At 38.4% G+C, this 25,378-nt stretch overlaps 1 protein-coding gene across 1 annotated transcript in view; it reads left to right on the top strand.

Annotated features, from left to right (window-relative positions):
- Positions 1-25,378, top strand: part of DIAPH2 (diaphanous related formin 2) — a 924,369-nt gene that overhangs the window by 674,337 nt on the left and 224,654 nt on the right. The window contains 1 exon segment of the mRNA XM_032619577.1: positions 251-415. Within this exon segment, the coding sequence (XP_032475468.1) occupies positions 251-415 (165 nt within the window).

The raw sequence follows: 25,378 nt of genomic DNA on the forward strand, positions 1-25,378 counted from the left end.
TCTTCAAGCCAAGGAAAGAGGCCACAGAAGAAAGCAAATTTGCTGACACCCCAATATTGTATTGCTAGCCTGCAAAATTGTGAGAAAATAAATTTCCGTTATTTAAGTTACCTGATCTGTGGTATTTTGTCATGGCAACCCGAGCAAAGTAATGCAGAAGTGTTTACAGAAGTAATGTTATAATTCAGTCTTAACATCTAGTGATTGCCTTTGAGGTACTATTGGATCATGTTCCTTAACAGAAAGCTACAGCTTTACAAAGGGTGCCAGAGAACAGTATGAAAAACTACTCACCATGCACAACAACATGATAAAGCTCTATGAGAATCTTGGAGAATACTTTATTTTTGACTCTAAGACAGTGAGCATAGAAGAATTTTTCGGTGATCTCAGCAACTTCCAAACTTTGTTCCTGGTAAGTAATACGTCTTAAAGCTTTGCAAGGCCTGTTGCTTTTGTTTTGTTTTGTTTTGTTTTTGTAGCAGTACGCGGGCCTCTCACTGTTGTGGCCTCTCCCGTTGTGGAGCACAGGCTCCGGACGCGTAGGCTCAGCGGCCATGGCTCACGGGCCCAGCCACTCCGCGGCATGTGGGATCTTCCCGAACCGTCGCACGAACCCATGTCCCCTGCATCGGCAGGCGGACTCTCAACCACTGCGCCACCAGGGAAGCCCTGTTGCTTTTGTTTTTAAATAATTTCTTCCATAGGCATTTTATTTTACATACCTACTGACCATACTGATTTCATGTTATAGCCCTTTAACAGGAATTGACAGATATTTTATACCTGTGACATGGATTAAAAATTGTTGGCTGGCTTAATGTATAATGGGAACCTAAATGAATTATCTTCAACTTTAGGAACACATGGGAATTTTACTGCTGAAATTTTATAGAAAATGAATGAATTGGTACTCAAATGACCCTGATTTTTTATACAGCATAATATTATAATTTGACCTAGATTAAAAATTAACATCTAAAATCATCTTTTACTCAATACATTAAAATGCTGTGACTGATGAATAAGTTTCTTTCATAGTCTAGATGAGAAACTGATTCTAAATTGGGCTCTATATCAATAAATGACCTGGAATACCTAAAGTTTCTTTCAGAATGTGAGCTCTCCTTTTTCAAACTGTAACTCTTGAGGATAATGGTAAACGTTAGAATTAATCAGAGGTCGATCATCAGGGTGCCAGTTATGATGCTAGAGGGAAGCAAAAGCTTTGTTGTATAAATGCTGTGGGAATATTTCTCTGCATCCAATGAAGGCATAGAAGAGCACAGTCTCCGATTATGATAGTAACAGAAAGATATGCACAATAGTTGATATCAAACAGGTAAAAGTCCCTTTATGTTAAAGAAGGAATTCTAGCAATTATCCCCAGCAGGAAGATCAATCAACAAACTAATTCATTGTAGTTAGAGGTATGTTTCTATCCCCAAAGCAATCCTTCGCTAAATAAGACTCTCTCTCTTAATTGGTGGTGTTGCTCCATGAAATCATTTGATTTTGGTGTGATTTGCACAGTCTATGAAATACAAATATACTTGTGGAAAGCACTTGCTTTCATCTACTGATTTAGGACAGACAACCGAGAGTACACCCTGGCTTTGATAATAGAAGCTAAACCAGAAACTTTCATAAATATGATCATTTGTGTTATTTTTTGCTGAGAATATTAGCTGATTTTTGTCTTAGGTCTCTGCCTCTTAATAGACACACATATTTAACTTTTTAGCTGGTCAATAAGTAGCAAAATATATTCTACTGGCAATGAGTGGCTTTTTCAAAACTTAGACATTAGGAACACACCCAGGTTATACTTACTTGGATAATTTTCAAAAAGAAAAAAAAATGTATGTTGAAAAGGGACGGGGACTAGAAAATACACTTCAGTTGACACGGAAAAGGTAAATCCAATGATATTCTTTTTTGGTAGCATCAATGTCTATGGGTTAATAGAGATAAATAAATATAATTAATATTGTCAATCTCTATGAAAAAGGACCTTGTTTTTAACATAAATGGGATCCTAAAACACTGCCTGTCATATTATGTGCCCCCTACCTCCCCAATACGTGGACATAGAGTAGAATTTGCTGTACTTCTCTCACGTTGTAGCATTTGTTTAATTATAATTCCTGTGTGACAGCCTATGTTTAGTCCTATTAGCCAGATGCTTAGAAGCCTTGCCAAGAACTATACTTGTATTATTTCTCAGTCATAGCTTAGTTTTAAAAAGGTAAGGATATTATTGTTAAGAAGAACTGATTCTACATCCTGGTGCTCTCACAAACAAGCTATGTGATTAGGTAAGTCATTTATCTTTCTAGCTATTTAGCTAGTTAGTTAGTTAGGAAATGGTGGGATTATACTACTGATCTCAAAGAACTTCTTTAGAGTCTATGAGTCATGGTGGGAATTTCAGAGAGTCATTTGTATTCCATACATAAACAGGATATATCTTTTTGTCTACTGGCTTCACTGTGGGTGTAGCTTGAGTACAGGGAAATTATTTGTCACAAATCATTCTCATTGTAAATAAGTTGACATTCTGAAGCCCGGTTGTGTGTGCATTTAAGTTAACTTCTTGAGAACCTGCTAAGAGTTTGGGAGCTTTCAAAACAGGTGACCAGCTCCTACACTGTGTCTTGGCCAGCCATTGCCACCTGTCCTACAGAATACTACTGCTACCACTTCGATTTACCAATACTTTTAGACTTGCTGTCATGAGAAGTAGTGTGCAACTTTTTAGCTGTTTCGAACTTGAGTTGGTCACATAACCTCTCTGGGCATTAGTTTCCTCATTTTTAAAATATGAGTGATAATTCCTGCCATGGCTTCCTCACCACGATGTGAAAACACCTCATAACCTATGTTGTGCAGATGGAGAGTATTATTAGCCATTCTCTGCCTGTCCATTCAATTATTACTTATTGAGAACCAACTTGATTTTGGTAATGCTTTAGTCCAGAGACAAAAGGAAGAGAATGGTTTCTATCCATGAGTGGAGGGCAACAGACAAATGCAATATAGTTTGGTAAGTGCTGCCATAGGAATATGTCAGGGTGCTATAGTAATACAAAAGAGGGGCTGCCTAACCCTGCCTGAGCTGGCCAGAGAAGCCTTCATAGGGAAAGTGACATTTAGACAGTCTGGAAAAATCCATAGGACTTTGACAAGCTGACTTTGACAAGTAGGTTTAAGGGTTTTACACCTGACCTATAAGCCGAAGACTCCTAAATCAACATCACCAACTTCAGTCAATCATCTATGCTCACCATGTCCCTGTTTCATAGTGAGCTTAAAGTGATTTCACTCTCCCAGGGGAGGGAAGAACCTTGAAAGAGAGACAAAAGTTGTCATCGCCACAAGTTCCCATTTTCTTAGTGCTTTGTGTGTTTGGCCCCAGGGTTCTTGGCACTTAAAAGCATATTGGACTATAGATGGAAGCAATAAAATACCAGTAGTGCTGAGAAGAAAATAAGAGTTCTGATTCATGTGCTACCAAAAATTACTTCCAAATGAGCTCAGAGTTTCATCTTGGGAGATCTATTTGGCATGTGTAGCATAAACAAAATACAGATACCAAAATAATCTTCCTGAAAGTGATAACCTCTAAAAGATGGGGCAAATGTAAATAAACAAAAAGGGTTGACATTATGGATTAAGACCTTTTTCAAAATAATCACATTCAAATGAATGAAAGCAAAATTGGGCAATCTCTATGAGATGCTGCTCTATAAATTATTCATTATCATTCATATTACATATTACTCAACTAATAAGGATATTGAAGATGTTCAGTTGAATGCCCTATATATTGTCATGAAGATATATGTAATTGGAAACATTTCTAAATTCAGAATTAAGACTCTCTTTCTAGTTAGCTTCTCTGAGAGCAAGAGAGTTTTAAAAACTGCTTATAATATAGGCAAGGTTAATTAATAATCCCTAAATTTAAGTTGAATATTTTGTAGAAGAAAAATTCCAGATTTACATAATATCAAAACATCTCTTTTGCTTATTCTCCTTTATGCTTCAGTCATTTGACTAGTTCAAATAGGTGACTGCACAGTCTTTTTTCTTTCAAGATATTTGGAATAGAATGTTCAAAATCAGTGAACCTTGTGTGTTTCACCACCATGCAGCATCTTGCTTAGGCATAAAAATTATTTTCAGCTGTTGGGAAAGTGTTTGAGGCAAGTATTATATACTTCAATAACTTTCATAGCTCCAAATAAATTATAGAAAATATTTCTTTTCTCTTTTAAATCTGTCAGTTTCCTGCTGCTTCTGTGTGTTTTTGTTTTGTTTTTTAAAGAACAATCTGTTACCCAGGCACTCAGTAAATATTTGTTGTGTGAGCGTCCTCATTCTATATCTTATATACTAGAAATAGAGGAACAAGGCTTTATAGGATTATTAGATCCATTGGCCTAACTTAAGAAGAAAATGTTACCGTTACTGTTAATCAGGCTAGCAGATCTCCCCTCAACAAAATAAGTGTTTGCTACTGTTCATTTGATAACTAAACTTTAAGAATTTTTTTTTAAAAATCAAGACTTTAACAATTTTTCAACAGCTCTTAGATGAACGTTAAAATGGCTAAGTGTTAAGGAGGCTAAGTGACATCTATAAATCATGGCGTTTTATGCCATTGTTCAGTCTTGTTGCTTCTACCTCCTAAATATTTTTGGACTTCACTCATTTCTCTCCAAGCCCACTGACGCTACTTTAGTTCTGGGCCCCTGCCATCTCTCAGCTGGACTATTAATTACAATGATGTCCTGACTGGTCTCTCTGCCTACTTCTCCTACCATTTCTAACTTCTAATCCATTCCCCACATTATAGTCAGAGTGAAAGTTAAAAAACCAAACAAACAAGATAATGTTACTTTCCTAACTTATGATTCTTTAATGACTTGTGTCCTCAGGATAAAATCTAAACTGTTGAAAATTAATGTGGTTTACAAAATCAAAAGAACTAAGATTACTTAAAGCCCGGACCATCCTAAGGTTGGCTGAATAAGCCATAATCACTTGAACTCTCCTTCCAGACTGGGAAAAGTCAAGTATTGACAGTGGAGGCAGCAGAACGAAACAGCAGTAAGTGCCTAAGAGGACCTGAGCCTCTTACAACAGAGAGAAACTTTGGGAGCACAGTGTCCAAGGCTCAGTAAATGAAGGCTCGGAGGCAAATGTGTGATTGTCATCTTGTGTTAATTGCTCCCTAGCTAGTGCAGCATGGAGAGTTATGGCAACCAAGGTCGCTCTTATCTTAATTCTTAGTTAGGGATGTTCTTCCTTCTGTCTTAAGTAATTGTTCTTTTAAAATCTAACCTTATCTGAAAGCTCCTTGTAGCCATTTTGGCTTATGGAGATACTTAATTTTGAGAAGCTCTCATTTTCAAGCCATCTTCCTCTTTACAAGGACTCAATCATGTCTAAATCTAAACTATAATTGGAAAGCAAGGTGAGCATCTGCATCTGCACTCAAAGGCTAAATTGATAATATAGAGAACATTTTATTCATTCATTAAAGGCAATTTGCCTTTAAAGAAATGAGGATGAATTTTTGCATAAAAAGACTGTGTATATGATTCCTGATCCAAGAACACTAAGTTATTTTGAAACATTTTTAAGCCTTCAATTCACGAAGCACTTGACATTTAAAGGAAACTTTAGTACAGTATTGTAAAAATGGTGGACTTATGTTAGAAACCAAATATGTTCTTGAGCAAAGAAGTCTTAATCAGTAATATAAACTCTATTATCTAGAATTCCGTCATCCAAAATCTCTATTAGATGCCTCAAAAGTTGATGCATATTTGCTTTGCCAATAAAATAGTAATTAATATTATGAAGATGCCCCTGAGAAACAGCAAAGACCCTGATATGCCTCTTGAAATAATATAGTTTTATTTGTAAGCTAACTGTCTCATCACCTGTGAATTCAGATGTTTACACTAGTAACAATAATCCAGATATCCCAGATTATCTCTTCTTTACCCCCACTGGCAGGACTCAAGCTCTCTGCAAAGTCTCCACTCCCACAAGTACATCTGGAGTCATCTCATATGGGCTCAAACATGTGTTATCTATAGTCACTGCTTGACATTTGCCCACACATATTTGAGTGCCTCCTATTCTAGGGTGATGAGAATATAGCATTAAACAAAATAGACAAAGTCCTGCCTTTCCTGTCCTCCTGCAGCTCCCGCTCCCCTCTGCTGAATGCCTTTTGCTGGCAAAGCTGCTTGAGTTGCCCTCAATGATAATGGCCACATCCGGGCCAAGGTTGCAGACTCCTGCTGCTCCAATTTTGCCATCAATCCTTGCAGTACTTGAGTGTGGGGTTATGCTCAGTGCAGACGTAGCCACGCTTCCCGAGACCCTTCTTAAAAAGTTTATTTCTCATCTCTTCTGATCCCTTTCTCCTTGGAGGCTTAAAAGTTTTTTTTGAAGTCCTAGAGACCTAAAGGGGATCCTAAAACCATAATCCCCTCCATTGCCCTTCTTCCTCACTTTTGTTCAGGCACCTAGGCAGGTATCTTCCTTTTCCTAGAAGCCAGGGATAAATGAAGTACCAGCATAAATCCTTTCATGCAGATAGAGCCCTAAGGGCCCACCAGCTCCCCCTATTTAATCACACACACCCAGATAATTCCCTTTGAGCTCAGATGGGACCACCCTGGCTACATAGCCTTAGGTTTATTTTGAGCTATTGCAACTCTTTGAAAATAGGCAATCCATGTAAAATACATGGTAACTCTATTAAGCAGAATATTTGACCAGAATACTTCATTCCCCAGCTGTGCCGGAGAGCAGACTTTACTGTATTATACAGACATCATTGAATTCTTCTTTAGAAAACGATGTCACCTGTCAACTGTGGTATTCTGTTTGACTGTTTTTATTTTGGGCCAGAAGTAGATGCCCCATTTTTCTGAGATGATTGTTCCTTGTATAAAAAAGCTAAATATTATATCATAAGTAACTAAAGGAATATGTAATAATGGCATCCATGGTTTAAAGAAAACCCACATTCCCCAACATGAGAAAAATGCCTACTGGTATAAATGGTTTTTAAATGGGTGCACATTTTAGATTAATATTATAAAAATTTAGGATATCATAAATATTTCTAAAGATATTTCTCAAAGTTATCAAAATTGTTTATGGCAAGCTGGATATTGCCCTTTAGAAATCTAAGACAACATAATACCTAACACTGAAAATATTGACAAAATCAGTTCAATGCCTACTTTTCTCATTAAAGTCTAGTAATAACTAGAACCAGGAAACAAAATGCAATATATTTAGTCCTACCAATAACACCTCACATAGAATTTTTCAAGGAAGTGTTCCCCATAAATAAGTTATTATTGAATTATATTCAAACAACAGAAAGTGATGCTGAAACTCAGCCTCTGTGCACTGGTGCCGGATTGAATTTTGGAGACAGAGTTTTGGGTGAAGTAGAGAAAAATAGCTTTATTGCTTTGCCAGGCAAAGGGGGACACAGCAGGCTCATGCCCCTCAAAACTGTGTGTCCCAACCCAGAGGAGTTTGGTGAGGACTTTGACAGCAATGGTTCAAGGGCAGCGTTGCTAGTAAGTGTCAGGGTATGTGCAGGGTCTGCATTCCTTGAATCTGGCCTCCCGTGGTTTCCCGATGAGCTGTGGTTCTTTTTTTTTTTACATCTTTATTGGAGTATAATTGCTTTACAATGGTGTATTAGTTTCTGCTTTATAACAAAGTGAATCAGTTATACATATACATATATTCCCATATCTCTTCACTCTTGTGTCTCCCTCCATCTCACCCTCCCTATCCCACCCTTCTAGGTGGTCACAAAACACCGAGCTGATCTCCCTCTGCTATGCGGCTACTTCCCACTAGCTATCTATTTTACGTTTGGTAGTGTATATAAGTCCATGCCACTCTCTCACTTTGTCACAGCTTACCCTTCCCCCTCCCCATATCCTCAAGTCCATTCTCTAGTAGATCTGTGTCTTTATTCCTGTCTTACCCCTAGGTTCTTCATGACATTTTTTCTTCTTAAATTCCATATATATGTGTTAGCATGCGGTATTTGTCTTTCTCTTTCTGACTTACTTCACTCTGTATGACAGACTCTAGGTCCATCCACCTCATTACAAATAGCTCAATTTTGTTTCTTTTTATGGCTGAGTAATATTCCATTGTATATATGTGCCACATCTTCTTTATCCATTCATCTGATGATGGACACTTAGGTTGTTTCCATCTCCGGGCTATTGTAAATATAGCTGCAATGAACATTTTGGTACATGACTCTTTTTGAATTATGGTTTTCTCAGGGTATATGCCCAGTAGTGGGATTGCTGGGTCATATGGTAGTTCTATTTGTAGTTTTTTAAGGAACCTCCATACTGTTCTCCATAGTGGCTGTACCAATTCACAGTCCCACCAGCAGTGCAAGAGTGTTCCCTTTTTTCCATACCCTCTCCAGCATTTATTCTTTCTAGATTTATTGATCATGGCCATTCTGACTGGTGTGAGATGATACCTCATTGTAGTTTTGATTTGCAGTTCTCTAATGATTAATGATATTGAGAATTCATTCATGTGTTTGTTGGAAGTCTGTATATCTTCTTTGGAGAAATGTCTATTTAGGTCTTCTGCCCATTTTTGGATTGGTTTGTTTGTTTTTCTGTTATTGAGCTGCGTGAGCGGCTTGCAAATTTTGGAGATTAATCCTTTGTCATTGCTTCATTTGCAAATATTTGCTCCCATTCTGAGGGTTGTCTTTTGGTCTTGTATCTGGTTTCCTTTGCTGTGCAAAACCTTTGAAGTTTCATTGGGTCCCATTTGTTTATTTTTGTTTTTATTTCCATTTCTCTAGGAGATGGGTCAAAAAGGATCTTGCTGTGATTTATGTCATAGAGTGTTCTGCCTATGTTTTCCTCTAAAAGTTTGATAGTTTCTGGCCCTATATTTAGGTCTTTATTCCATTTTGAGCTTATTTTTGTGTGTGGTGTTAAGGAGTGTTCTAATCTCATATTTTACATGTACCTGTCCAGTTTACCCAGCACCACTTATTGAAGAGGCTGTCCTTTCTCCATTGTACATTCCTGCCTCCTTTATCAAAGATAAGGTGACCATATGTGCGTGGGTTTATCTCTGGGCTTTCTATCCTGTTCCATTGATCTACCTTTCTGTGTTTGTGTCAGTACCATACTGTCTTGATTACTGTAGCACTGTATTATAGTCTGCAGTCGGGGAGACTGATTCCTCCGGCTCCATTTTTCGTTCCCAAGATTGCTTTGGCTATTCGGGGTCTTTTGTGTTTCCATACAAATTGTGAAATTTTTTGTTCTAGTTCGGTGAAAAACGCCAGTGATAGTTTGATAGGGATTGCATTGAATCTGTAGATTGCTTTGGGTAGTAGAGTCATTTCCACAATGCTGATTCTTCCAATCCAAGAACATGGTATATTTCTCCATCTATTTGTATCATCTTTAATTTCTTTCATCAGTGTCTTATAATTTTCTGCATACAGGTCTTTTGTCTCCTTTGGTAGGTTTATTCCTAGATATTTTATTCTTTTTGTTGCAGTGGTAAATGGGAGCGTTTTCTTGATTTCACTTTCAGATTTTTCATCATTAGTGTATAGGAATGCCAGAGATTTCTGTGCATTAATTTTGTATCCTGCTACTTTACCAAATTCATAGATTAGCTCTAGTAGTTTTCTGGTAGCATCTTTAGGATTCTCTATGTATAGTATCATGTCATCTGCAAACAGTGACAGCTTTACTTCTTCTTTTCCGATTTGGATTCCTTTTATTTCCTTTTCTTCTCTGATTGCTGTGGCTAAAACTTGCAAAGCTATGTTGAATAAGAGTGGTGAGAGTGGGCAACCTTGTCTTGTTCCTGATCTTAGTGGAAATGCTTTCAGTTTTTCACCATTGAGGATGATGTTGGCTGTGGGCTTGTCATATATGGCCTTTATTATGTTGAGGAAAGTTCCCTCTATGCCTACTTTCTGCAGGGTTTTTATCATAAATGGGTGTTGAATTTTGTCAAAAGCTTTCTCTGCATCTATTGAGATGATCATATGGTTTTTCTCCTTCAATTTGTTAACATGGTGTACATTAATTGATTTGCGTATATTGAAGAATCCTTGCATTCCTGGAATAAACCCCACTTGATCATGGTGTATGATCTTTTTAATGTGCTGTTCGATTCTGTTTGCTAGTATTTTGTTGAGGATTTTTGCATCTATGTTCATCAGTAATATTGGCCTGTAATTTTCTTTCTTTGTGACATCCTTGTCTAGTTTTGGTATCAGGGTGATGGTGGCCTTGTGGAATGAGTTTGGGAGTGTTCCTCCCTCTGCTATATTTTGGAAGAGTTTGAGAAAGATAGGTGTTAGCTCTTCTCAATTTGGTAGAATTGGCCTGTGAAGCCCTCTGGTCCTGGGCTTTTGTTTGTTGGAAGATTTTTAATCACAGTTTCAATTTCAGTGCTTGTGATCGGTCTGTTCATATTTTCTATTTCTTCCTGGTTCCGTCTCAACAGGTTGTGCATTTCTGAGAGTTTGTCCATTTCTTCCAGGTTGTCCATTTTATTGGCATAGAGTTGCTTGTAGTAATCTCTCATGATCATTTGTATCTCTGCTGTGTCAGTTGTTACTTCTCCTTTTTCATTTCTAATTCTATTGATTTGCATCTTTCCCTTTTTTTCTTGATGAGTCTGGCTAATGGTTTATCAATTTTGTTTATCTTCTCAAAGAACCAGCTTTTAGTTTTATTGATCTTTGCTATCGTTTCCTTCATGTCTTTTTCATTTATTTCTGATCTGACCTTTATGCTTTCTTTCCGTCTGCTAACTTTGGGGTACTTTTGTCCTTCTTTCTCTAACTGCTTTAGGTGCAAGATTAGGTTGTTTATTCGCGATGTTTCCTGTTTCTTAAGGTAGGATTGTATTGCTATAAACTTCCCTCTTAGAACTGCTTTTGCTGCATCCCATAGGTTTTGGGTCATCGTGTCTCCATTGTCATTAGTTTCTAGGTATTTTTTGATTTCCTCTTTGATTTCTTCAGTGATCACTTCATTATTAAGTAGTGTATTGTGTAGCCTCCATGTGTTTGTATTTTTTACAGATCTTTTCCTGTCATTGATATCTAGTCTCATAGCATTGTGGCTGGAAAACATACTTCATACAATTTCAGTTTTCTTAAATTTACCAAGGCTTGATTTGTGACCCAAGATATGATCTATCCTGGAGAATGTTCCATGAGCACTTGAGAAAAATGTGTATTCTGTTGTTTTTGGATGGAATGTGCTATAAATATCAATTAAGTCCATCTTGTTTAATGTATCATTTAAAGCTTGTGTTTCCTTATTTATTTTCATTTTGGATGATCTGTCCATTGTTGAAAGTGGGGTGTTAAAGTCCCCTACTATGAATGTGTTACTGTCGATTTCCCCTTTTATGGCTGTTAGTATTTGCCTTATGCATTGAGGTCCTCCTATGTTGGGTGCATAAATATTTACAATTGTTGTATCTTCTTGGACCGATCCCTTTATCATTATGTAGTGTCCTTCTTTGTCTCAGGTAATAGTCTTTATTTTAAAGCCTATTTTGTCTGATTTGACAATTGCTACTCCAGCTTTCTTTTGGTTTCCATTTGCATGGAATATCTTTTTACATCCCCTCACTTTCAGTCTGTATGTGTCTCTAGGTCTGAAGTGGGTCTCTTGTAGACAGCATATATATGGGTCTTGTTTTTGTATCCAATCAGCCAGTCTGTTTCTTTTGGTAGGAGCATTTAATCCATTTACATTTAAGGTAATTATCAATATGTATGTTCCTATTCCCATTTTCTTAATTATTCTGTGTTTGTGTTTTTTTAGGTCTTTTCCTTCTCTTCTGTTTCTTGCCTAGAGAAGATCCTTTAGCATTGGTTGTAAAACTGGTTTGGTGGTGCTGAGCTCTCTCAACTTTTGATTGTCTGTAAAGGTTTTAATTTCTCCATCAAATCTGAGTGAGATCCTTGCTGGGTAGAGTAATCTTGGTTGTCGTTTTTTCGCCTTCATCACTTTAAATACGTCCTGCCAGTCCCTTCTGGCTTGCTGAGTTTCTGCTGAAAGATCAGCTGTTAACCTTATGGGGATTCCCTTGTGTGTTATTTGTTGTTTTTCCCTTGCTGCTTTTACTATGTTTTCCTTGTATTTAATTTTTCACAGTTTGATTAATATGTTTCTTGGCATGTTTCTCCTTTGATTTATCCGATGTGGGACTCTCTGTGCTTCCTGGACTTGATTAACTATTTCCTTTCCCATATTAGGGAAGTTTTCAAGTATAATCTCTTCAAATATTTTCTCAGTCCCTTTCTTTTTCTTTTCTTCTTCTGGAACCCCTATAACTCGAATGTTGGTGCGTTTAATGTTGTCCCAGAGGTCTCTGAGACTGTCCTCAGTTCTTTTCATTCTTTTTTCTTTATTCTGTTGTGCAGTAGTTATTTCCACTATTTTATCTTCCAGGTCACTTATCCGTTCTTCTGCCTCAGTTATTTTGCTATTGATCCCTTCTAGAGTATTCCTAATTTCATTTATTGTGTTGTTTATCATTGCATGTTTCCTCTTTAGTTCTTGTAGGTCCTTGTTAAATGTTTCTCGTATTTTCTCTATTCTATTTCCAAGATTTTGGATTATCCTTACTATCATTATTCTGAATTCTTTTTCAGGTAGACTGCCTATTTCCTCTTCATTTGTTAGGTCTGGTGGGTTTTTATCTTGCTCCTTCATCTGCTGTGTGTTTTTCTGTCTTCTCATTTTGCTTATCTTACTGTGTTTGGGTTCTCCTTTTTGCAGGCTTCAGGTTTGTAGTTCCCATTGTTGTTGGTGTCTGTCCCCAGTGGCTAACGTTTGTTCAGTGGGTTGTGTAGGCTTCCTGGTGGAGGGAACTAGTGCCTGTGTTCTGGTGGATGAGGCTGGATCTTATCTTTCTGGTGGGCAGGTCCATGTCTGGTGGTGTGTTTTGGGGTGTCTGTGGACTTATTATGATTTTAGGCAGCCTCTCTGCTAATGGGTGGGGTTGTGTTCCTGTCTTGCTAGTTGTTTGGCATAGGGTTTCCAGCACTGTAACTTGCTGGTTGTTGAGTGAAGCTGGGTGTTGGTGTTGAGATGGAGATCTCTGGGAGATTTTCACCGTTTGATATTACGTGGAGCTGGGAGGTCTCTTGTGGACCAGTGTCCTGAAGTTTGCTCTCCGACCTCAGAGACACAGCACTGACTCCTGGCTGCAGCACCAAGAGCCTTTCATCGACACGGCTCAGGATAAAAGGGAGAAAAAGTAGAAGGAAGGAAGCAAGGAAGGAAAGAAAGAAAGGAAGGAAGGTAGGAAGAGGATAAAAGAAAATAAAATAAAGTAAGATAAAATAAAATAAAGTTATTAAAATAGAAAATAATTATTAAGAAAAAATATTATTTAGTAAAGAAAAAACGGATGGATAGAACCCTAGGACAAATGGTGAAAGCAAAGCTATACAGACAAAATCTCTCACAGAAGCATACACATACACACTAACCTAAAGAGGAAAAGGGGAAAAAATCATAAATCTTGCTCTCAACGTCCACCTCCTCAATTTGGGATGATTCGTTGTCTATTCAGGTATTCCACAGCTGCAGGGTACTACGTCAAGTTGATTGTGGAGATTTAATCCGCTGCTCCTGAGGCTGCTGGGAGATATTTCCCTTTTTTTCTGTGTTCGCACAGCTCCCGGGGCTCAACTTGGGATTTGGCCCCGCCTCTCCGTGTACGTTGCCGGAGGGCATCTGTTCTTCGCTGAGATAGGACGGGGTTAAAGGAGCAGCTGATTCTGGGGCTCTGGCTCACTCAGGCCAGGGGGAGGGAGGGACACGATGCGGGCGAGCCTGCGACGGCAGAGGCCAGCAGGACATTGCACCAGCCTGAGGCGCACCGTGCATTCTCCCAGGGAAGTTGTCCCTGTATCCTGGGACCCTGGCAGTGGCGGGCTGCACAGGCTCCCCGGAAGGGAGGTGTGGATAGTGACCTGTGCTCGCACACAGGCTTCAGAGGTGGCTGCAGCAGCAGCCTTAGCATCTCATGCCCGTCTCTGGAGTCCGCACTGTTAGCCGCGGTTCGCATCCATCTCTGGAACTCCTTTAAGCAGGGCTCTTAATCCCCTCTCCTCGTGCACCAGGAAACCAAGAGGGAAGAAAAAGTTTCTTGCCTCTTCAGCAGGTCCAGACATTTTCCCAGACTCCCTCCCGGCTAGCCATGGTGCACTAACCCCCAGCAGGGTGTGTTCTCGCCGCCAGTCCTCTCCCTGTGCTCAGACTGAAGCCCCAGCCTCAGCTCCCAGCCCCGCCCGCCCTGGTGGTTGAGCAGACAAGCCTCTCGGGCTGGTGAGTGCCGGTCAGCACCGATCCTCTGTGCGGGAATCTCTCCGCTTTGCCCTCTGCACCCCTGTTGTGCTCTCCTCTGTGGCTCCTAAGCTTCCGCACTCCGCCATCCACAGTCTCCACCCACGAAGGGGCTTCTAGTGTGTGGAAATCTTTCCTCATTCACAGCTCCCTCCCACTGGTGCTGGTCCCATCCCTATTCTTTTTGTGTCTGTTTTTTCTTTTTTCTTTTGCCCTACCCAGGTACATGGGGGGTTTCTTGCCTTTTGGGAGGTCTGAGGTCTTCTGCCAGCGTTCAGTAGGTGTTCTTTAGGAGTTGTTCCACGTGTAGCTGTATTTCTGATGTATCTGTGGGGAGGAAGGTGATCTCCACGTCTTACTCTTCCGCCATCTTCCCCCTCCTCTGAGCTGTGGTTCTTGAGGTTATCAAACTATGACCTTCTCTCTGGAATGAAGAATGCTTCATCAAGTAGTTCATCTTCCACTTGTTGGGAGTTTTAGTTCTGCAGAAGAGCTCAAAGATATTGTTATGTGTGTCCCTTGAGGTGGAACCAGGACCATGCCCCAAGGCTGCACTATTGTTTCTTGGCTGCCCCTCCTTTGTCTCTGCATCTCCTCCCTTCCCTGATTATTAACTGTTTGAATCTGCCCTTTGGAACTCAGAGAAGGTCATGGAGGCTGGAGTTTATTCTCTACAAACAAGAAACAGGGGACACAGAAAGGCTTTCATGCCCAGGAACCCCACAGGGTCCTGCTCGGTTTCACTAGCAGGAAAGTTATAAGATAAGCGGGAAAATATATGAGCTCACCTTTTCCTGTGGCCCTGAGATTGGCCAAAGCTATTGATTGTTATCAAAGCCTGCCTGTTAAAACCTGAGCAGGAAGATTCCAGAGGTTAATGCTCCTGGTATCACCCTCTCAGCTTGCTGTTTTTCTTCATTGTGCTTCATCCTCATTTGTGTATCAGAAAACGTGCCCTAGTCCCTGTGCGAGGCAGTAGGAGGCAGGACTCTCCCTGGAACCCTGCCCATGGAGCTCCTTTTGCCCAATATGTCTCCTCCCTCTTCTTCTCCTCCCCCCACTTCCTCTCCAGTTGCTTTAACAACTTGTTCAAGTCACTTCATCTAAGAAACCCTCCCTACTGCTCCAACTTTAGCCTAGATATCCCTTCTGGGTGTTTTCGTACCTCCATGCTAGCATATTTTACCCTGCAATGTGTTCATCTCCATATCCTCAGTGACCAGCACTATAATTAGCCTACCATGGGTAGGCTAGTCACTAAGGATATGTGTGTGTGTACACACACATAGTGATGTGTGTGTATACACCCACACCCCCACACCCCCCCACACACACATATATACTCACTGAGTTATATTAACTCAATGAATTAATATAACAATTAATGAACCAAACAACCAAAGATGAAGAAAATCAAAATTTTGGCTGTCCAGAGCTCACATTCTAGTGGAAAAGGCCATCAAAGGAACAAATTCTAATGCTAAAATGATACGTATATACAAAGGGCTTGTGAGAGAGCAGAGGAGAGAGGCATTTGTTCTGTCTGATTTAAGGAAGGCTTCAAAGAAGAGACATGTGTACTGCAGCCTTTCACATTTAAAGAAGTCCTTCCTTTTTTTGTTTCCCCAACTGATTTGGTGTTTATGTATAGTGGTAAACATGTATATTTCCTAGTTTTCCATGCTGAGTTCAAAGTGGAAAGGCAGCTATTTCATTTCCAGGGAAGCAGCTTTCAGGTAATTATGATCTAAAGGTTATCTATCATATGGTTGGACAGCAGGAACCAAGCTTCAATTACTTCTTATGACTGACAGCCGTCCTGGGCAATAGGCTAATCAATGCAGATTATCTAGGGCAAAATCAGTTACTTAAAGGCTGACTTGTCTGGTGTTACTTTGGGGCAGTGGGTCTTATCCAGGGATGGTCTTGCCTCCCAGGAGACATTTGGCAAGGTCTAGAGACATTTTTGGTTGTTACAAACAAGGAGGAAGTGCTGCTAGCATCTAGTGGATGAAACCTGGGATGCCGCTAAATATCCTGCAATGTACAGGACGGTTCCTCACAACAAAGAAATAATCCTTGCCAAGATTGAGAAACCTGGCTTTAGGGTTATCTGCTAAAGATTTTTTTTTTTAATTTTCATTTGGAAGACAATGCGAGGTGACTCAAATTAATAAGCAGAATTTGTAGTAGATAAATTAATAATTCATCTATTTGTCACATCAATTTAATATATTAACAATAATTTCAATTATTGACTTGATCACTGTAAAGTATTGTTTTAATTACTGATATTTTCTATATCATTGAAAGATGCTCTGGTTCATATGACTTGTATAATTTGTAAATCATGCATGTAAATTGTAGGAAAATTAGAAACCATAGGCAAAAAAAAAAAAAAATTAACTAAAATCCTACTACCCAGAGATAATATTAATAGCTTGCCATATATTCTTCCAGATATTTGTCTGTGCAAGTACATATGTATTTAAATTTTGAATATATTTTTCTTAAAATAATAATAATAAAAAGTCTTGTGAAAGTTTAAGTCCTAAGTGTATATTTACTTGTACTTCCTAGCAGCTTATGCCTGTATGTATATGACCATCAGCATTTAGTGTATAGTGCCATTGGTTATCCCTTCAGTTGTGATTTAAAATATTAATTAGCTCATTTCATGATGCCTTTTTCAAAATACCTGGTCTTTGGTGCCATGCTAGCCATCATTGACTATTGGAAGTTACCTGTAAATAGACCGGTGTAATCTTGCTTTCTCTTTTTGTTTTTACATAATACCCTCATTAAAGTTGCCTGTGGCAATTGGTAATTGGTGAATTGCTAGTTGGGCCCATTCACACTAGTGCTTCATAAGCCTTCTGCTACTTGTCTCTGCTGTACATTTTAAGAACCATTATTTACCTCAGCTAGGCTGTCTTTTAGTTAACAAATGCAAACTGTTAAATCACAAAAACCTTTCACAAAAGTAATAGTATGATTTGAAGTCAGACCAAATATCCTTCTAAATATATCTATCTATATTTATATAAATACATTTATATAAATATATTTATATATTAAATATATATATATATGTTTTCCTTTTGTTTCCTCTCATTCTCTCCTTGAATCAAATTTCAAAGTCATAGAATACAGTCTTTGAAGCCCTTTTTTTTTTTTTTAAGATCTAAAACATGTTATAATCCTAATGATGAAACAGTTTCTATTTTTGCTCATATAACTGTTTTGATTTTATTTTCTGCAAGTGTTTGGTCTCACAATAATCAGAATGTCCTGATTTTCTTGATAGGACTTTTAGGCAAAAAGCCAGGGAATAGACCAGTCATTCGTTTAAATCCTGGCATTTTGAATTGGAAGATGTTCAAAGTCTATTATTCTTCAAGATCTTATAAATTCTGTGTTCAAATTAGTGGATTACTCACTATGATAGTTTAGTTGAAGTCATTTATTTTTTTCAGATTTCACTAATAGTGCATAAAAGAGCCAAACTTGTTTATATGGAGACAGTATAGTTTGGAATAGTGTATAATTTGTTTTTGCTCAGTTGTCTTTGGTCTAGAAGAAAAAGAAACAAGCTTCATGTACATTAGAGACAAATAAAGCAACAGTGATTCGGAAGAGCAAGACAGATGATCAACTAAAATGTGGATGAAATAATAAATATAACTGTAGTGACCAATTGTAATCTCCAGATGGGAGATATGGGTTGATGTCCCTTACAACCTGGAAACTTTATTTTGAAGATTAATTATTTTTAGTGTTATAAGCCATTCCCCTTCATCAGATGACATCTCTAAGAAAGTATTTGCCCAAGTACTTGCTCCTTAGTTTAAAATACAAATTTATAAATAAAAAATCAATTTAAGATTAAGCTTCTTTAATACATCATAATTATGTGGTTGTTCTTTCATACTATATTAAAAGTCTAAAGCATATAATATTTTCATAGAAATACATTTTTATTACATTTGAGCATTATTTAGGCCAAATATGTTTTAGATAATCCTTTAGGCAACAGGCTTTAATGCATAGGGCAAATTAATTTATAACTATTACTGTAACTATAACTGCTTACGTATGTAGATATTGTTGCTCGAACATTTTTGTAAGTGCCTGGAAAGTATCTATAAAATAGACAACCCAAAAGTACATTGCTGCTCAGCATTGTTTGAATTGCCAAAAGTTCCAAATTTGCAAAATACAAATGAAGGAAATGTTTTCTGTGAAATGCACACTTGGGTTCATTTAAATAGTTTAAAAAAGAATCTTGGGGAATAGAACTTTAAATAGAAAAGATTATTTGTTTATTTCCAAGGTACCCTTCTTTGTTTGTTTTCTGTCTTTAGCTGGAATATGCTGATACAAGACAGCTCTGCTTTTCCAGCTTGCCTGCTTGCTTTTTCTCATTCATTCATTCAGCAAATATTTACTGAGTTCGCACTGAATTAAAGATACTGTTCTAGCTACTGGCACTTTTTAGTTTACTAAAATTTCTGCCCTCATGAAATTTGACTTGTAATGGGGAAGATGAGATAATAAACTATAAACATTATTATTAGGAAAATTATGTGTTACAACATAATAAACGCAATGGAAAGAAAAAAAAATGTGCCAAATGGGAAAGCCACATGGCAATGGCTGACAGGTTTCAGCATTAAAGTTCCTTGTACAATCAGTATTTTAAATTAAGACTTAGATTTTAGCACTGTAACTTCTTCTGTAAGTATAGGAATCACTGAGTTTTCTTGTTTAGAAGACTTCACTAGTTACAATTAGATTATTTTTTTAATACAAACCCTAACTATTTCATAAGTTGTGTATCCTTATGTGGTATAGGAGAAATAAAAATGAATTCTGCCCCCCTTGAGAGAAAGAGTCTTCCCAAGGGCTTTATCATTTCAATTAAATAATTATAACCTTGTCATCCGAAATATGGAGGCTATGCAAACAGAGATCTTTACCTAGAAGCAGACAGGAGCTCTGACAAAAGATGGGATGTATAGCAAAGCATGTAGTACAGTAAAAGCATATTTTTAGTGCCAAAAAAAGTGAAAAATTCTAAGGAACTTACAAAGACATTGAGTTCATCTTGGATTCTTTTCGCCCTGGTCCTTGTTCTCTGCCAGCTGTCAGCTAATTGATCTGATAAACTAATGCAGTACTGTGTCACTCAATTCTCCACTACATGCATGCCCTTTAAATTCAGGACAGTGCCTTAATCTGGCAGAGCAATTCTGCTGTCAAGAACTTCTTGCAGCATGGCTAGCTGATAGAGGAAATGTTGGGGAGAAAGGCAGCCTTTCTTGTACCTCTGAAAGAACATCATGTAAGTGGCTGCCTAATCTTTCTAGGTCTAAGATTTTTTTCTCCCCATCAAGGACATTCCACAGCTCAACTTGTCTGTTTTGGTCTCATAATCCAGCTCTATGATCTGTGTTTTTCAGATTGGCATCCTCTGGTATTGGCTTCCCCCGTGATATAGATCAGGGATCAGCAGTCTATGACCCAGGGGCCGAATCCAGCCTGCCCTCTGCTTTTGTAAATAAAGTTGTGTTGGCTTACAGCCAAGCCCCTTTGTTTCTGTATTGTCTGTGGCTGCTTTCACTCTATGATGGCAATGGTGGTGCTGAGTCTTTGAGACAGGGTCCATATGACCCACAAGGCTGAAAATATTTACCATCTGGCCCTTTACAGAAAAAGCTTGCTGACTCTTAATATAGCACATACAAACAAGGGGATGGAGGTGAGATTCTGATAGGAAAATCACAGAAAACAGATACAGTCTCTTGTGTTTTAACTTTCAAATGCAGTCCCTCCTTAAGAGGGGTTAGCTTTTAGAGAAGATGGGGATTAGGAGTTTCACTAGAAGAGATGTGGTATCAGCTAGACTGTTGATTTCCCCTTTCCTTTCCAGGTGACATTCATGTCTTCATATATTGCCCCTGAGACAGAACTGCTGCCCTCATCTTGCATGCTCAGCAGGATACTGCTGGGAGTGACCCAAGCCTTAGTGAGACCCAAGTCTTGCTTAGCCAATAGTCCTGAACTTACTTCTGTATCCCTGGAGGCAAAAGATACTGTACTTCTATGTCATTTTAGTGCCTATAGTATATTAGATATACAATATATGCTTTATACTCCTGATTTTCCCCCTACTCTGCCTTATGCTATGATACACACGTATCCCGATCAGTAGAACAATCCTTTGTCATAACGGGCAGGATTTCTTGGTTTTGACTTTCAGTAGGAATATCTCTACAGTCTATTCCTTTGGATCCCTGTCCTTCAGTCTTAAATGTGAGCATTACCAAGGATCTACCCTTTGTCCTACATAATTTTTCCTGAGCAGTTCATATCTATTCTCACGGTTTTTTACTCTTTCTTGAGTTGTGATCTTATTCTTCAGCTCTAGCCTCAAGTTTATTGTCTGTTGGATGTCTCCAACTAGATTTCCCACAACTGTCTCCAACTCAGCATATTCAGAATCGAACTCATTACATCTATTCCCAATTTCCTGTTTTGGTTAATTATATAACTAATTAATGAACATATTCTCTGTTTTGGTTAATTAAATAAACATATTCTCTGCTTCTGTTAATTAAATAAACATATTCTCTGTTTTGGTTAATTATACGACTTGATATCTTCTTCTCCGCCACCATTAACATCTATTCAACCCCAAGTTCATGTTGATTCTGTCTGAATCACAGTCACTTCAACTGCCCTAGTTTTGGTATTTGTTGTCTCTCCCCTGCAGTTATCTTTTCAGTCATCCTGACTTCAGACTTAGTACCCTCCAAACCATCTTTATACCACTGCAAGATATTCCTTTCTAAAACCTAGGTCTCCCATGTGCAGCAACATGGATGCAATTAGAGATTATCATACTAAGTGAAGTAAGTCAGAAAGAGAAAGACAAATGCCATATGATATCACTTATGTGTGGAATCTAAAATATGACACAAATGAACCTGTCTGTGAAACAGAAGCACAATCAGGGATATAGAAAAAGACTGGAGGTTGCCAAGGGGGAGGCGGGTGGGAGAGGGATGGAGTGGGAGTTTGGGATTAGCAGATGCAAACTGGTATATACAGAATGGATAAACAACAAGGTCCTACTGTATAGCACAGGAAACTATATTCAATGTCCTGTGATAAAGCATAATGGAAAAGAATATTAAAAAGAATGTATATATATATATGTTTAACTGAGTCACTTTGCTGTATAGCAGTAATTAACACAATACTGTAAATCAACTATACTTCAATTTTAAAAATTTTAAAAATAATAATAAAACCTAGGTCTCACTGGGAGACCCATCTTCTCAGACCTTTAATGGCCGCCCATGGGTGACAGTAAAGTCGAAACTATCATTTGGAAACCCTTGGCAGTCTAATTTGCCCCCAACTACTCTTCTTTTCCTCTGCTCAGAATGCCATCATGTGCACCATCGTCCTTTCACCTGGTGAAATCATTTTCTTCCTTCAAGACTCCATTCAGTGGTGACTTTCTCCATTACATCTTTCCTAATCTGTCCTCCTCAACTCCAAGGAGAATTCATCACTCCCTAGTTTGTATGTTTCCATCACGTGGTTAGTGTGATGTCACACTGCGCTCATTATAATTGGTGGTGTGCAGACCTGCTTTCTCCTTTATGCTGTGAGTTCCTCTGGAATAAATGTATCTCACCTGTCTGAATTTTTGTCACACAACAGAGTGTGTGGCACATAGTCACCAGCAGATATTTATTGATCCGTAACCATATTTGTAACTGGTGATCATGCTCCTTCTGTGCTAGACATCTAATAATAAATGTCTTTTGTATTAAATGCTTCAAAGCCCTCTAGCTGTCTCCTTCCACTTCCCCTGGCCTTCCTTGGCCATTTTTTCCAAAACTTCATTATTTTAATGATTCTTTTGACTCTTCATCAACATTGATTCAGCAAATATTTGACTGAAGTACTTAAACTTATCTACATTCACCCCATCACTCATCATTGTGAAATCCCAAAGTGACCTATATTTTCCATGTACATATAACTCTTGAGTGAGCTATCCAAAGGCACAGGAAGTACCTCATGTTTACTGTTTTATTTGTACATTCTAGTATCCGGCCTCTCATTTGTCAGCATTACTTTGTGATTTACTGTTCCCTTATGACAGACTATGACCCCTTAAATCTTCCTTATTTATCCATGGCCAACTACTCCCCTGCTGATGTCTCTAGGATGTTTTTCTCTTTATGGTAAAAATAATTACAGAAGGACTATTCTTCAAACATACACCTGATCTTTCTACCTTCTCTAAGTCTTGCCATCTTCAAAAACCCTTTGAAGGGAATAAAACTTTTATTTAGGGGAGTTGCTGCATTTTAAAAGAAGAAAAATAGTCGTTAAGTTTTACAGGATAAAGTTTAGTCATATTAAATTTCTTAAGTATATCATAGTGTTGTATTTTACCTTTATAGTACTTAAGCATAAACATGCACAATATGTAGAAAGTAACATTGAGATTTCATTGTAGTAGAGTAACTGTGAGTCAGAAAGGCATTATACAGAAGTTCACACTGAAAGAAGTCAAATCTAAAACACAATGTTTATTATTGCAAAGTTTTGTACAGGAAATAAAATCCAGTGTGTCTGTAAACTCCTTAAATCCCCTAGTAAGTTATTTGTCCAACATGTCAGGCCTAATGGCAAAATCCCTCTATACCAATAAATAAGGCAGCTTAAGCAGAAGATTCATGATGAAGCCAGAAAACTCCTCTATAAATAATGGCATAGTATCCAGGGAGGAAGGAGGTAAAGGAGAGGGCAGTAGATCATTAGCATAGTAAGACAAGGATATTTCCATCAGTAAGGAAGCAGTGATATTTGGCCAAATCTAGGTCATGATCAAGGATATAATCACAAGTGGGATGGGTTTTACATTGTGGAATGTAGCTGCAATGCGCGTATACAGATGGAATGGCTTGCTTCCCAGAAAACAATCACCACCATATAATAATGTCCTTATTATTTCTAGTTTTGAAAAGAGGATCTTAAAGCAGGATACCCTGGTCCTGCCCTCTGTCCTATCCAAACCCAATTGTGAAGTGATCCACACTCTAATTTAATTTTCAGGTATTTTCACAGATCAACTCTTTCTGGCTGTAGCAACCCCAGATTCAAGGGGTTGAATAACAAGATATTCATGTTATTTTTCCTTTTTTATGAACTACTGACTCAGACATACATACTTCTAGAGCCAAAATATCCTAGAATAGAAAGTGAGGAATTCCCCGTAGGTTTATCTCGTAACTCAGGCTCCTGGCATGTTTTCCAGAGCCTTTTAGCAGCTACATAGCTATTCTTCAAATAGGTTTTTAGAGAAAGCAGTTTCATAATTTGACTTGGTTCCACTGCTTTGCCATTCTTACTATAAAATTATTTTTAATTCTCAAACAGAGTTTCTCTTCTTAGAGTTCAAACGCAGGCACTGTTATTCTGCTTCTGGAAATCTGGAAGATATCAGATAAGCTTTGTCCTTTAAATAAATATCCGGACTTCCCTGGTGGCGCAGTGGTTGGGAGTCCGCCTGCCGATGCAGGGGACGCGGGTTCGTGCCCCGGTCCGGGAAGATCCCACGTGCCGCGGAGCGGTTGGGCCCGTGAGCCATGGCCGCTGGGCCTGCGTGTCCTGAGCCTGTGCTCCACAGCGGGAGAGGCCACAGCAGTGAGAGGCCTGAGTACCGCAAAAAATAAATAAAAAAATAAATAAATAAATAAATAAATAAATAAATATCCACTTCCATGGATAGAGTTATATCCGTGTCCATGGATAGAGTTATATCCCTTAATCCTGTCTTCCCTGAGCTTAGTTATCCATCTTTTTTTGATTCGTGGTTTGGCATTTCCCAAACTTTCAGCATTTCCCTTATTCTTCATTAGAGTTCTCCTCAGGTTTTTATATATCCCTTAAACAAAGGAAGATCCAGATTTGTGAGGCCTGAGTTTATATAAATTGGGATGATCCATTTAGGAAAAAGAATACGAAAATATTTTTCTTTTGCAAGCTTCACAAAAACACATGGGCAGGTGAACACGTTGCCAGCGCCCCTCCCCCACCCCATGCAAGTGAGCGGTACTGATGCTCTTTCTTTTTTTTTTTTTTTTTTTTTAAACATCTTTATTGGGGTATAATTGCTTTACAATGGTGTGTTAGTTTCTGCTTTACAACAAAGTGAATCAGCTATACATATACATATGTTCCCATATGTCTTCACTCTTGCGTCTCCCTCCCTCCCACTCTCCCCATCCCACCCTTCCAGGCTGTCACAAAGCACCGAGCTAATATCCCTGTGCCTTGCGGCTGCTTCCCCCCAGCTATCTACCTTACTACGTTTGTTAGTGTGTATATGTCCATGACTCTCTCTCGCCCTGTCAAAACTCACCCTTCCCCCTCCCCATATCCTTAAGTCCGTTCTCCAGTAGGTCTGCGTCTTTATTCCTATCTTACTCCTAGGTTCTTCATGACATTTTTTTCCCTTAAATTCCATATATATGTGTTAGCATACGGTATTTGTCTTTTTCTTTCTGACTTACTTCACTCTGTAAGACAGATTCTAGGTCTATCCATCTCATTACAAATAGCTCAATTTCATTTCTTTTTAAGGCTGAGTAATATTCCATTGTGTATATGTGCCACATCTTCTTTATCCATTCATCCGATGATGGGCGCTTAGGTTGTTTCCATGTCCTGGCTATTGTAAATAGAGCTGCAATGAACATTTTGGTACATGACTCTCTTTGAATTTTGGTTTTCTCAGGGTATATTCCAAGTAGTGGGATTGCTGGGTCATATGGTAATTCTATTTGTAGTTTTTTAAGGAACTTCCATACTGTTCTCCACAGTGGCTGAACCAATTCACATTCCCA

The sequence above is a fragment of the Phocoena sinus genome, chromosome X (genome assembly GCF_008692025.1).
Source record: "Phocoena sinus isolate mPhoSin1 chromosome X, mPhoSin1.pri, whole genome shotgun sequence".
NCBI classification, from domain to species: Eukaryota; Metazoa; Chordata; class Mammalia; order Artiodactyla; family Phocoenidae; genus Phocoena; species Phocoena sinus.